This window comes from Aegilops tauschii, chromosome 2, assembly GCF_002575655.3.
Source record: "Aegilops tauschii subsp. strangulata cultivar AL8/78 chromosome 2, Aet v6.0, whole genome shotgun sequence".
In the NCBI taxonomy this organism is placed as follows: domain Eukaryota; kingdom Viridiplantae; phylum Streptophyta; class Magnoliopsida; order Poales; family Poaceae; genus Aegilops; species Aegilops tauschii.
The window spans coordinates 318,934,022-318,947,200 of NC_053036.3; the positions used below are offsets into that span (position 1 = coordinate 318,934,022).

At 45.4% G+C, this 13,179-nt stretch overlaps 1 protein-coding gene across 13 annotated transcripts; it reads left to right on the forward strand.

Annotated features, from left to right (window-relative positions):
- Positions 1–442: 442 nt before the first annotated feature.
- On the forward strand, positions 443–6,404 carry LOC109736006 (uncharacterized). Of its 13 annotated transcripts, none has more exons than XR_012202588.1 (14): positions 443–590; positions 675–752; positions 855–926; positions 1,390–1,488; positions 2,337–2,423; positions 2,518–3,126; positions 3,215–3,676; positions 4,177–4,238; positions 4,335–4,434; positions 5,115–5,194; positions 5,286–5,576; positions 5,695–5,784; positions 5,880–6,204; positions 6,315–6,404. XR_012202588.1 is itself a non-coding variant. In XM_020295219.4 (13 exons), the coding sequence occupies exons 6-13, from the start codon at positions 2,316–2,318 to the stop codon at positions 5,729–5,731; spliced, it is 1,662 nt and encodes a 553-aa protein (XP_020150808.1). In that variant the 5' UTR covers positions 499–590; positions 675–752; positions 855–926; positions 1,390–1,488; positions 2,023–2,183; positions 2,280–2,315; the 3' UTR covers positions 5,732–6,271. The 13 variants fall into 13 exon arrangements, 5 of the variants coding, with proteins under 5 accessions (XP_020150804.1, XP_020150807.1, XP_020150808.1 ...); XR_012202589.1 differs by having other exon boundaries at positions 6,007–6,204; XR_005768083.3 differs by having other exon boundaries at positions 5,695–6,204.
- Positions 6,405–13,179: the final 6,775 nt, after the last annotated feature.

A 13,179-nucleotide genomic window follows, 5' to 3' on the forward strand; every position in this document is an offset into this window, starting at 1 on the left:
AGTTGATTCCAACAAAAGTAGATGATTTGAACCAACCAAATGAAGGGGGATGGGAGAGGTACCTTGGGTGATGCAAATGCCCACGATCCACCGGACAAATCTCAAGCAATGGAGGGGGATCTAGTGGGTGCTTGGCTGGGGGAGAAGAGGGGGAGAGAGTGAGAGCTCGGGGAAGAAGATGAATGGAGTGGGTGGGTGGTGAATGGGCCCTACAAACCTTATCCTTCAGGACCCTACCGCCAGAGACCTCGGCGGTAGGGTTGGATCCTACCGCCAGGGTAGACGGCGGTAGGTCCCTTTGCCACGTCAGTGCCCGTTAACAGCCAGATGGCCGTCAATGAAACCTACCGCCAGATGGGGCGGCGGTAGACTGTAGATCTCTATCATCAGGGCCTCCGACGGTAGCTAAAATGGTCAAATCTCAAAAAAGAAAATTATACATGGGTCAGATCCTGTTGAACTACGCCAAAAGGTCAAAACACGAAATCTTGCCACCCGGCGAGGAAATGGCAGAGCGGCCGCGGTGGCAGGAGAGGCAGCAGCTCGCGCGCCTCTGCGACCTCGTCGCCGACTCCCTCCTCCCCCACCTCGTAAGCAACGCCGGGCGCTCGTATCTGGTAACCGCGGCCTCCCAGCTAGCCTCTCACGCCGCTTGCGCCGTCCTCCCTCTGCAGGAATCCGAACCGCTGGCGACGCGGCGGCCGCAGCTCACTCGGGAGGAAGAGCGGCGCATACTCGTCGCGCTCTCCCGGGTAATCCTCTAGCTTTGGTTCGATGATTTGATTTACTGCTGCTTTACGTTTTCTGCTCCCGTTCTTCCCATGATTGTTTTGGGGATTTTTGGTTGTTATTAGGTAAACAAGGCAATTCGAGGATGGGACGACGACGAGGTGGATGATGGGGAGCAAGGGTGCGCATCGGAGCAGGTATTGCTTCAGACTTCAGTTGCTTAGTTCTTGGCCCCTTTTGACTGTTTATCTCTCTACTACAGTAGTTCTTAGTTGGATTTCCCTGAGCCATTCATCGGTCGCTCTGATGTTTGGTTTTAGGGTTTACTGGATTATTAGAATTAACGTACCAAACTTGCAAGTAACCAGTAGCACATAAATGTGGTCCGTATTGTAAGATGTCTCGTGGAGCAGCTCGAGTGTACCAATCATGCAACCGACAGAGTGAGTTTCAGTCACTAATTAGAATAGAAAACTGAGCTACACATGATTTCCTTGAAACCTACAGGTCTTGTGCATTTTTATTGAGATATTCTGTACCATACTTAATTTTTGTCTTGTATCTTATTCTTATATTTTGTTGAATTCAAACTCATGCACATTTGCTATCTATTAAGATATATTACATATTTACCTGTTTCATCCCCTTGCCTTTTTGGAGATTGTTTCGTGTTCGGAAGAAGCTCACAGTTGCTGTTTGCCACCTGACCATCATTTTGATGATGGGTTTAGCTGCCTGGCCAATATTATCTCCATAGTGGTAAGAACTTCTCATGTGATGTCCTCCATGTTTCATGTCCCCCGCCCCCCCCCCCCCCCCCTCCCCCCTGCCAAGCTGCTGCATACCTGGACCAACCTGCCCTCATGCAGAAGCATCATACTTTATCCATCAAGATTTTTTGGCAGTAGTACCTTTTTGAAAGTTATTTTTCTATCAGGCATCAGAAACTAAAAACACTTATGTTGTGTTTTCTTTTCTAATAATAGAACTTGCCTACATTTTATTTTGCAACCTCCTGCTTTGACATTTTTTAGTAATTACTTTTGACATGAGGAGAAGGGCAAGGGTGAAGCTCACAGTTTCAGAATATGTATCCTATCTTATCGTTTGGTCCGTAAGTAGCGTTGGCGTGTCCAAACTAAACCTACCTACATGACAATGGATAACATCAACATTGCACCAATAATTAACCTGAGGAACTTGTGGAACTTTGAGTCCTTTATTATTTCAGTATTAGATTGATAATTTGTGGTGGCATCACATCAGGCTATTTATTGGACTCGCTGCTTTCAGGTTTATAATGAAGATATTATTTATTATTGAAGTGGCAATTTGGCATAATGTTTTGGGTGTGCATCCTATTCATGCCAATTTGCCGCCCCATAACATCTAGCATGTGCAGAACTGTGTGTGCTGTTGTCAATATGCTCGGCTTGGCATAACCTTTTGCTTTGGTGATTTTCATCGTTCTTATACACCATCCTCTTAAATTCATATTATAAATATTGGCTAGTGTGTTGTTATTTATCTTTCTTTGTGTATTATTGCAGCCCGGTGTATCATGGCTCATAAGCTACTGAACTTCTATGTTACCCCATCCTTTTCAGGTTGGCTTACTTCATCTATGTAGTGATTATATTAAGCACTCAGCTGGGAATATCTTGATGGCCATCTCTAATTCCCTAATGAAGTTTGTATGCTGCTCATGCTCTTCTCCTTGTTTTAATGGTGCATAAGTTTCTCTATAGAATTATTTATTTATTATTGTATCTGGTGCTGTGTTCATAGGAAGCCGTTTGGATTCAGTTTGTTGAGCTGGTCTGGGCAGCTATACACACGGTATCAACATGCGCTCATAACCATTCTACAATTAATGCCACCAAAGATTCTGTTGGTTGTTCATCTGCTGCCGAAAGCATAAGTCACGACACTACGACTAAAAGCACCAGTATTACAAGCTTTATAGCAGTACTCAAACTACGATGTGTCAATACCAGTAGGCAGATAATGACTTGCCTCTTTCGAGTACTACACATTATTCTGAAGCTTCTGAAACTCAATGACTCTGAAATGAAAGATGACTTCATTTGCCTGTCCATTCATCATATTCAGAAGTTACATTGGGATCCTGGTTACCAACTCAATGCCGGGAAAGTTGTAAGCATTGTCACGGATGACCGACATAGTTTGAGTAAAGATGCTGCACAGTTTGGAATTGTGTCAGGGAGTCTCCTCCAGCTCTTCTGCTCTTTATTTGAGCAAAGTGACACAGAAGACACAGACCGACGAGATATATTTGTGAAACTTGCAGATGCCATTCCTAGATTAGCAACTTTCTTACAAGAGCAACAGGATATCCCAAAAAGTCTCTCTCAGTATTCAAAGCACAAAATATTGGTAGTTTTCATACATTCAGCAATCTTTTCTTACGAAGTTGAAGCAATCTGTAACCAAGTACTCATCAATCATTGCTTTCTCGATGCAGATGTTAATGATAAGGCTTAAGCCTCACATACAGCAGAACTGCTCACATATTGTTTGTTTGCTGAAATTACTTCGAGGCCACTTTCAGAGTCCACTCCATGAACCTATGTTCCAACATAGCACTAAACTGGAGAACTGTTTAGAAGGATCCCCATTTTTGTTAAGTGGTGTAAGTTTGGGCGAGCTTCAGGATAAATCTACTCGGCACTTACAAAGGCAGGCTATGTATTTGTTTCTTAGTTGTTCGATAGTCTTGGCTTGCAGTGGAGATGATAGTAGACTGAAATGTTCATGTAAGAGAGATCAATGTTGTCACAAGGGGCAAGGCTGCACTGATAATTGCAACTATTTTGGCTTATCAGAAATCTCAGTTTGGTTTCAGAGATGTTGCTTAGACAAGATTTTGGACTCAAAATCATCAACAGACATTGTTTTATGCTTTCTGCAGTTATATATGGAGGAGGTATGCTTCTGCTCTAAATGCCAGAAATCTCATTAACTTTGTTCATTGTTCAATGGCAAAACGAGCTTCTGTGTGAGTTGGTTGATTTTCGTTATGTCTTGTAGGTACTAGATAAGTTGGGTTTCATGTTCAACTCATGCATTTCTGCTTCTGTTTGTCTTTATAAGTGATCGTTATCACCTTTTGCGGGTAGTTTGTTTCTTTACAGTAGAGTATTTGGATCTATATTAGTGCACATTGCTAGGGAGTTGCTTTCTATGTTGAGTACATCTTGAGCATCAGTGAGATATCATGCTCATTATACCTCAAATTTGCTAATGTTTTTCTTTGCACATACAGTTCCTCTCCTCTCCTGTCCCCGTTCGTCCAATGTAAATTGTACTTCAGGCTAAATGCTGAAGCCTTTATCTTCTTAATGCTTTGTTTTATTAGTGTTAACATGTATTCCTCGTGTTTGAGTAAATGTTATAGTATTGGGCATATGCTCCTTCATATTGCAGGACGATATGTTATTCATCATTCTCTTGCAGCTTTTGGATGCTCCACTTATTTCGTTGGCAATGTAAGCAGAAGATATACCGTATAATATTTCATAATTGAAAGTTACCCAGACTGTAGGTATGTTTATATAGTTACCACCTTCTGTCCAAATTTGCAGAGATAAGATGGAAACTAAATGGACGTCTGAACTGATTGGTGCCAAACTGTTCTCCATAGTTTTTGACCCAGTTCATATTTTTCATCAATGGCTTTCATTGGTGAGTCAGTCAACATGTTATACATCTTATTCTGCTAGATGTGCTAGATGCTCATTTATCTCTGCAAAGCAGTATTATGACATTCAGTTCTTGTTCATTTGATTGTGCAAATAGCTTCATGCTGTCATGGTTTCTTGGCGACGTGTTATTAAAGATGTAGCAACAAGTTTCCAGTAGTTTATGCAGTACAGGATAGGAGATGCCATCCTATAATGATTTTTTAGCTGAGGAATTCTGGTTACTGCACTCCATAAGTAGGCAGTTAATTCGTTAGGGCTCTAATAGCGATCAAGATAATAGGTCCGGATAAGTGTACATCAGCTACCATAGCTAGAGGTAAATCATCTCTTGTTACTATCTCGTACTCAACTTAAGCATACTGGTTTTCTAAGTGAGTGTGAGACTGTAGGCATCGGTAAATTTCAGATGGTCTATAACTTCAGATTGTAGGAATGCGTTGCAGTGCACATAAGTATAAATAAATATATTTTTATTAGATCTTTCAAGCATATGAGTGTTCGGCAATTTGTAACGACACTTACAAAATATGTTATTTAGGACTCCTGCGTTTGCTGACCCATGACTCATTTCTTTTCTATAGATCATCCAAATTCATTCTCCTGTTTGACTGTATAATATACATTTTGAGTTGTTAATTGTTTATTGTATTTATTTTGCAGTTGCACTATGATCACTTGGTACTTGTTGATTATCTCATATCTAAAGATGTAGGTGTGCATTGTGCCCAGTATCTATTAAGGTCAGTTAGTAGCTTCCATATTTTTTCTGATACAGTCAAATGACAGACACGTGTAGGCTCCCCAATGTGATGTCTATGTCTCTGTTCTCAGGTGCTTACGACTGGTATCCGGGTGTTGGGATGCTTTTGTCGATGATTCAGTTTACGAGGCACAAATACAAAAATTCAACTGTAAAAGGCAAAGAACCTTGAAAAATATAAATAGTTTCACTGGCAGTTCAATGGGAGGCACTAAGTTAGGTTCCTCTCATGACAAGGAAAATAAGAGCAAAAAACAGCTTTTCCTGAGTGCTAAAGTATGTCTCCTTTCGTTAAAGCGAACTTTGGAAGATCTTCATAAGAAAGATTTATTCCCTTACAATCCAAAGCCTCTGCTTAAAAGGTCCGTGACCATGATGATCTTTTCCCCGCTTAGTTCATATTGTTTCGCTTCTACTTTCGCCTTTTTTTTATTCAACTACCTTTTACTCAAAATGAGCATATAGATAATTTTTTTGCAGCTTGTCCAGATTTGAGGAGCTCTGTGCGCAGTACTGAAACAATTAAGTTGCACCCGGTGACACGCTACCATTTCTGTGGTTGAATATTTGGTAATCAGATACTGTAATTTCCTTTGCTGGTTACATGTGTATATATTGGCTCGCACAATTCATTTGGTAACTACAACTTTTAATTAGTACTTCAGTTTATGATCTGGTTTCTTCGATTGGTTGTCCACGTCTTGGACGCTTCTCCACCCTCTCTGCGGCGCGGCCTGGCCTCCATTGCCACCCTCATTGCCTGGTCACACTGGCAACACCACAACGCTGCAGTCTTCGACAAGATCATGCCCTCTACCTCGGACCTTGTTCGCGCGATCATGGAGGAAGCTCGCTCCTGGGCAGCTGCCGGAGCCAAAGGAGTTAATGCATTAATCCCTGTAACTTGAACTGATGTTTTTGGGGCTGAGCATCCCCTCTGCCCTCTGCTCACCTAGCGTCCCGGCCACGCCAGCTTGTGTACGTGGCTAGGTCGGTTTTCTGTACTTTCTCCCCTCTATCAATGCAAAGATATGCTCCAAAGCGTATTCGCGAAAAAGTTTATGATCTAGTGTACCATCTGAATTGGCTGAATCTTACAGATAAGGAAGTTCGTGGCGTCAGGCTGCAGACAATCATGACATTGTAGATCCTGCGCTGCACCAAAAGTGAAGTGTTGTTGATATTTTGTAGGTACCTTCTTCACGTACCTTAAGTGGTACTGGTTTAGTGGCAATTGGCATTCTTTCGCTTTATCTTCATACCTTGCTTTTGCTATATATGAGAATTAGAAAATCCGTAAATTAAGAGCTTCCATTGGGCATGGCACGGGCCATCAGAATCAGAACAGGAAGAAAGGTATGGTCCACCCACAACATAGCACAAATGATTCAGTCAGCAACTAAGGGACCTTCAAACAAACACTTGAATTTGTGCATACACAACATACTATAGGTACTTAATTGGAAATTTAGGTTGGCATACGGAATGTAAGATGTATTACAGTTTATAAATAATCCGATGAATGCATGCATATTAGAGGCTATGATTCATCTTGCCTGAAACCGCATTTACACTGCAGGTTGTACCTCCTCATCTTGATGCAATTTTCCGCCATCCTGGCACTCACATGCAGCTTTCTGATTATTTTCACATCAATATATTCAGAGAAAACAGCTTTCAACTTGTTGAGAAATAAAAACATGTGATCAATTGTATGGGAAGGATGCCTCTCAGGAGGTGTCTGTGAGAAGAGATGTCTTTCCAACACATCCCTTCAGCATGTATATAAGTGGGTCTCCCACATTACAATAGATCTAAGAGAATCATTTGTGTCTCTTCTTTGTCTCTTTTACGATACTACAACACGTTATCAGCACTTATCTCTGCCAACGAAGCAGTTGGCCCTCTCAAATGACGACGAACAGCAACATCGACTGACGGCCGCGTGCGGCTCATGGCGACGCTCTGCTAGGTCGACGCATCACAACAAACGGCGACGGAGGACGCCTATATGACCGGTGCTGGGCGAGACTCCTGCGGCCGTGGGCAGCGCGCGCACGCGCACGGCCGCTTGATGATGCGGTGGCGTGGCTGGATCGCCGAGGCGACGCGGGTGCTACGGCCTGGAACCATATACATAGTCAATACTAGCGAACACCGCGCGGCGTGCCGCCGCGCCCGTTAATAGGGGGATATTGTACGTGTTGGTTTATTTGGCATGTACACTTTTTTCATCGTAATTAAAAGGAAAAACTGAATTGCAACCATCACACAAGTTAATTCAAGAGAAAAGGCTTGCATTCATAATTAACTTACAGATGGCATACAGCTTAGATGGAAAGAGCACACTATTACATTGTGGAGAAGATTCTCTTATTGTAACTGAACACAACATGTTGAAAGGAAACTAAAACGATGGGAACTTGCATGACGGGAAGATACACAAGACAGCAGAAGAGCTCAAGCGTGAGTACGGATGGCATTGGAGTTTCAAATCAAATCATTCTGGAATACCCTCCCATGGGGTTTGGACCGATTATGAAATGATAGAGCGCCTTTGTGAAGTGTTCCAGTCCTGTCATAGGTGGGCAGTTACCTGTGTAACTGATGATACGGTCTTCAGTAAATGGGCGCCGCGGATGCATACGAAGCTCGGACGTGGACACTTCCTCTCTTTATATACAATTTTCCCAATATATATATAAGCAAAATGATACAAAAGGTTCGCCAAAAAATCAAACTCTCTATGTAGAATCCTCTCAATATGTAATCAAAATGATACAAAAGGTTTACCAAAAATCAAACAGCCTGCCGGTGAAGGATCATTGTTGTTGGCTGCTAGGGTGCTTTGAAGATGGTTTTCAACTTGGAAAATAAATGGTAGAATTTGCCTGACCATATTAGCAGAGCGTACCCCTTCATCATTGACCCCATACATTTGAAGTACTACTTCTACAGGCTCAAGTGAAAGCACTGGTACATGATCACTTGTATCATTTGCTCAGGAATTTTTTCCAAGAAATGGTGATCGGATCCACCAGAAACCAACTATCCACTAAGAAATAGGACCCTGGTCGTTCTGCTAACCATGGGAAGTCTGAGAACTATTCCCCTCATGGACATCGATCAGGTGTCTTATATTACCTAAAGCAAAACCCATTGATGAGGAAAGCACTATTATTTGAAACAACAAAATGTAACCATGTAGACCAGGATAACATTGACCAACAAATGAAGACCCATCAAAGAATGTCATGCAAAACGTAGCGCTAACTCAGCTATGTGAAGCGTAGTAAGATCATGGTGTACAGGTGATTGTTTCATAGTGTTTTAAGAACTTAACTATTAATATTTGAAAATTATACACGGTTAATATAGTTAAGACCTTTTAGGTACAAAAATTACAATAATCTGAACATTGAGTAACCAAGATTGTAGACCATATGTGATTGAGTGGTAGCACAAAGCTCGCATCTTGGTTGTTCCTTCTCTCCCTTCTCTATTTTACTCTAACACCAACATTCTGAATTTTTAACATTTGCATGTAGTTTTTGAACTGAACTTCGTGCAGGTAAACCATCTCATTGTTGCCTATTCTAGATGTGTACAGCATAAGCAAAAATTGTACTAACTTCAGTACGAAATTGTACTAAGGTTGAGACACCTATTTTAAAACGCAGGGAGTACTACATTACAATACAGTCAGATCTAAGAACCGATCTCCTGCATTACACTCTCATCAAAACAGCCGCATCCTTCCATTGTCAAAATCTCATTGCCTACAAGAAAATAGTTCAGTTAGTACAACAGCAAATGAGTTCCTACCTTCCTGGGCAACTATGATGCAAACTTGTTAGGTTTGCCTTCATATGCAATTCCGCTGCTCCATTCATCTTTGGAACTGCTAATCTAGTTCTGGTATGCATCAGATTGCACCAAGCTCTCGTGACAGTTACACAGCCTATGGGATTCTTCCAGGTTAGATCCGCAATAAATTCACGCCATGCACCCTTTGAAGGGAAGAAAACTGACCAACCTGAAATTGAAAAGCTACAATCTTTTTCCAGTAATGTGCAGTAAAAATCCATCTATCTCGTGCATCCAGAGGGGCTTCTTTTTACAGTTTTCTCATCTTCACCCTACAATAAAATTCTGTCACAGTTAGGAAACAATAGTTTCCAAATTTTTATTTTCTAAAAAAGAAAGTAAATAGCTTGAGAAAAGTAGAAAATATCCAATCGGATTAGTTACTCGGCAATAAAAGTATCTTGCCTGGTATGTGGTGGGCGAAGGGGTTTCCTGACCAAGTTACATCGACAACATGGCACCAGCACCTCGGAAAATCGTTTGCATAGTTTTGAGAACCTTACTCCGGAGCATTACATGTTCTGCGTGTACAACGATCATTCGTTCAATATGACTTCATGTGCACGATTGGAGTCTGTTAGGTACATCTCATATAAAAATCAAGTTCTTCTACCAACTTCTCCGTAACAGATTAGAGCAGAATAGAGCATCGAGAAGAGCAAATAAGGGGAAAAAATAAGTAAAACACTAATGCTTACTAGTCTTGTGATGTTACTCAGTCCTCTATGTTGGTCAGGTGATAGATCAAACAGACGCTGGTTTTGCTGCTTGAAATCCACTGAACTTACAACATCCAAAGAAGGCTCACCCTGGACCGACAAGATTACCTTCTATTTATCTGTAGCCTGCCCAGGTTGAAGAAAGTTTAAATGAAGATAAATGGAGCATGACCTATTCAGTATATGAAGCAGTACCAGTTCAGTATATTCTACAATGATACACATTCAAGATCCGTGAGGATAACGCTTCAAGCCTACTACAAAAAAATAAAAATTCTTCGGCATCAAAACCATGCAAATTAATGGTAGATACACCAACAACCTTGGCCAACCGCATCTATCGTAGGGCTTGGAATTATTTAAATTAAAGCCAAAAACATGTCTAAACAGCGATAAGAAAAAACTAATCAAGATTATCATTTCAAGGCTGTAGAACTGCAACTAAAAACAGCCGGTGTACAACTTGCGTTAGAATTAATAAGAAGCATGGTTGATTAATTAGTGAAGATGGATTAACTATGGGCACCCACAACCTCAAGTGTGCGCCCAGGTCAATAGAAGCAAACACGGACACACGCACCCAGCACGCAGCACGCACACAAACAAACTGAGACACGATACAGCGGCAGAACGCGAGCCGTGCACGCACGCTATGCAGCGGCAGCCCCCGCAAGCCGGAAGCATGCGACGCAGCGGACGGGGCGGTAGGACGCACGGCCAAGAGAGCGAGGGTGAGGCAGCCGCCATGCGAGCACTATGCTGAAGTTCGCATGGAGGCAGGGCGACAGGGAGCTGGAGCGCCACCTAGCGTCGTTTTCGACGGGGCACCGGCGGCAGCCTGGCATGCATGAGGTCGACACGGCGAGCGCAGCTAGAGCGGGGTTGGATGGGATCCAGGCGCCGACGGGTCGGGCGAGCTCGAGGTCGAGAACGCCGACGCCTCGGCCTCGGCGTCGACACGGCAGAAACAGTCCCTTTTTGGAGTCCAGAGAGCTCAGGTCGTTGGAGGCGCCGGCGCGGTCCTCTACAGCACGCGGCTTCTCGGCGACCGCGGCATTAGCATGTCCTAGCAGTAGACAGCGACCAGAGCGCCACCACCGCCGTCATACACGGCGACGAAGTGTCGCGGGGAGGCGGAATGAGGTTGCCGATTTGGTAGAAGCGGGGGACAATGACGATGGCCTCCTCCATCTCCGGGCAACGTCCGCAGAAGGACTCGAGACCCTTCCGCATGCGCCACCAGAGACCGTCGCGGTCTCGGCGGCCACCGCAGACAGGACGTGGAGAGGAGAGAGGGCGGTCAGGCATCGGTGGAGGCGACGCTGTTGCAGTCACTGGCGACGCAGCAGGCGCTCGGCGCTCCCTCACGCGGACCCCTCCTCGTCCGGCACGGCGTCCCAACGATGGCGACATAGCAGGCCGGCTATCCGGGTGCACGGCCGTCGCCGCGCGCGTCAACCTCTGTAGCCAGCCACCACTCGCGCTCGGCCTGCTACCGGTGACGCCCACCTCCAGCGCCGGCAACCGGAACGCCCACAGGTCCACCATGGCCGACTCCAGGTTCTCGGCCCTCACGTCGCTCGCCACGTCCGGGCCATTCTGCATCAAGAATCTTCCCCAGCCGGCGATGAAGCGGTAGGCCTCGTTATAGCCTAGCTTCTTGCAGCCGAGCACGGGCCTGTCGCGGCGGTCGCGTCGTAGGCCCGCACTTGCACGCACGGGTTCTCCTCCACCGTCAGGGCCTTGTCCAGCAGGAACGGGTAGCCGCAACGCCAGCTCTTGCACGGCATGAGCAGCCGGTGCTGCTTCAGCGCCTGGTCCGTCCCAGGAAGGCGACCCCGACGACGCGGACCAGCACGAACGGAAGTACGACGAACCATCACTAAGCGATCACGAATGAACACGCAACCCAAACCGGAATGCATGGAGCAACGGCAAGAATGGTCCGTATTTATAGCGACTCTAAAAGAGTAAAAAATCAATTCGCAAATAACCCCGAACGGTCTGGAAGTGAAACCCCCAGAACATGCCGCAGAGGCGGCAACCGCCTCGAAATCAAAGCAACGACAACGCGAGAACAACGGCATCAATAAGGAAGAATGGCAGGCTCTCGAACCAACGGTAAAAGCGGCAGCGACGATAACATCTAGATGGGGCGGTCGAAGCAGCACCGCTGTCTCTTAGAGGAAGACGGCACCGCCTGATGAAGCAACGCCGATGGGGCCAGCAATGACACGTATGCAACCCGAAAACCAGTTTTTTTTGGGTTTGGCTCAGGTGCAGGGGTCACCGCACCTATTATGGCGCAGGCCCAATCAGTGCGTCCCACGTATGCTTGTAGGCCCAGGCAATTCATTATTAATTCTCTTAATCCTCCTCTAATCCCTTTCGTTTCGGAATCTCCATTCTCTCTCCAATTTCCTTGTCGATTATTATCTCTTCACTGCTGCTATTGCAAACTTGCAAATCCTTATCTCTGCTTGTCCATTCAACAGCTAATCTCCATCGGCCCACGGTGAGTGCCTGCTCGAGGACCGTTCGCCATGCTTGCTAACCTGCTGAAGAATCTTTCCATCAGATGCTCAAAAGTACTGGTCGGTCGGAGTTGGGCACGAGCACGATGAGAAAACAACGTTATAGATCTCATTTGATCAATGGCATCAAGGAGTGTGTACTCAAGTCGATGGCATTTAGGAGTGCCTGCATGCTCTGAGCACATGTCCATAAAAAAATACATCACGTTTTAGTCGGAAAGGTTGGGGTGATGACATGTTAAGGAAGGTGACGATCGAGCATATGCTGTTGTGTGCTGTGTGAATCCGGCGAAGTTCATCGTGAAATTGAAGAAAGAATGGAGCGTCCGAAACGAACGGGACTAGAGAAGGATTAAAAGAATTAACAATTAATAGTCTGGGCCTACAAGCATATGTGGCAAGCACTGATTGGGCCTGCACCATAATAGGTGCGGTGACCCCTGCACCTATACCTGGCCATACTTCGGGCCGGGCCGGGCCTAGCCAAGCCCGACGAAAAAAACCCAGGCCCGGCCATCGGGCCTGTTTTCTGGGCCCGAGCCCGGCCCGAACATGTAAAAGCCCGTCGGGCTTCGGGCCGGCCCGGCCCGACCTTCAGAGAAATGCAAAAAAGACGGGCCTGGGCCCGGCCCGGTCCGGCCTTCGGGCTCAAAATCTAGGCCCGAGCCCGGCCCGGGGGCAGCGTCGGGCTTTTCCGGGCCGGGTCGTGCCGGGCCGGCCGGGCCGGGCTTCGCATGGCCAGGTATACCTGCACCTGAGCCGAACACGTTTTTATTGGAGTGCATGCGCGCACTGCATGCGGCGGCGTGTTCCCATTGGACTGCAGGCGTGCTGCATGCGTGGAT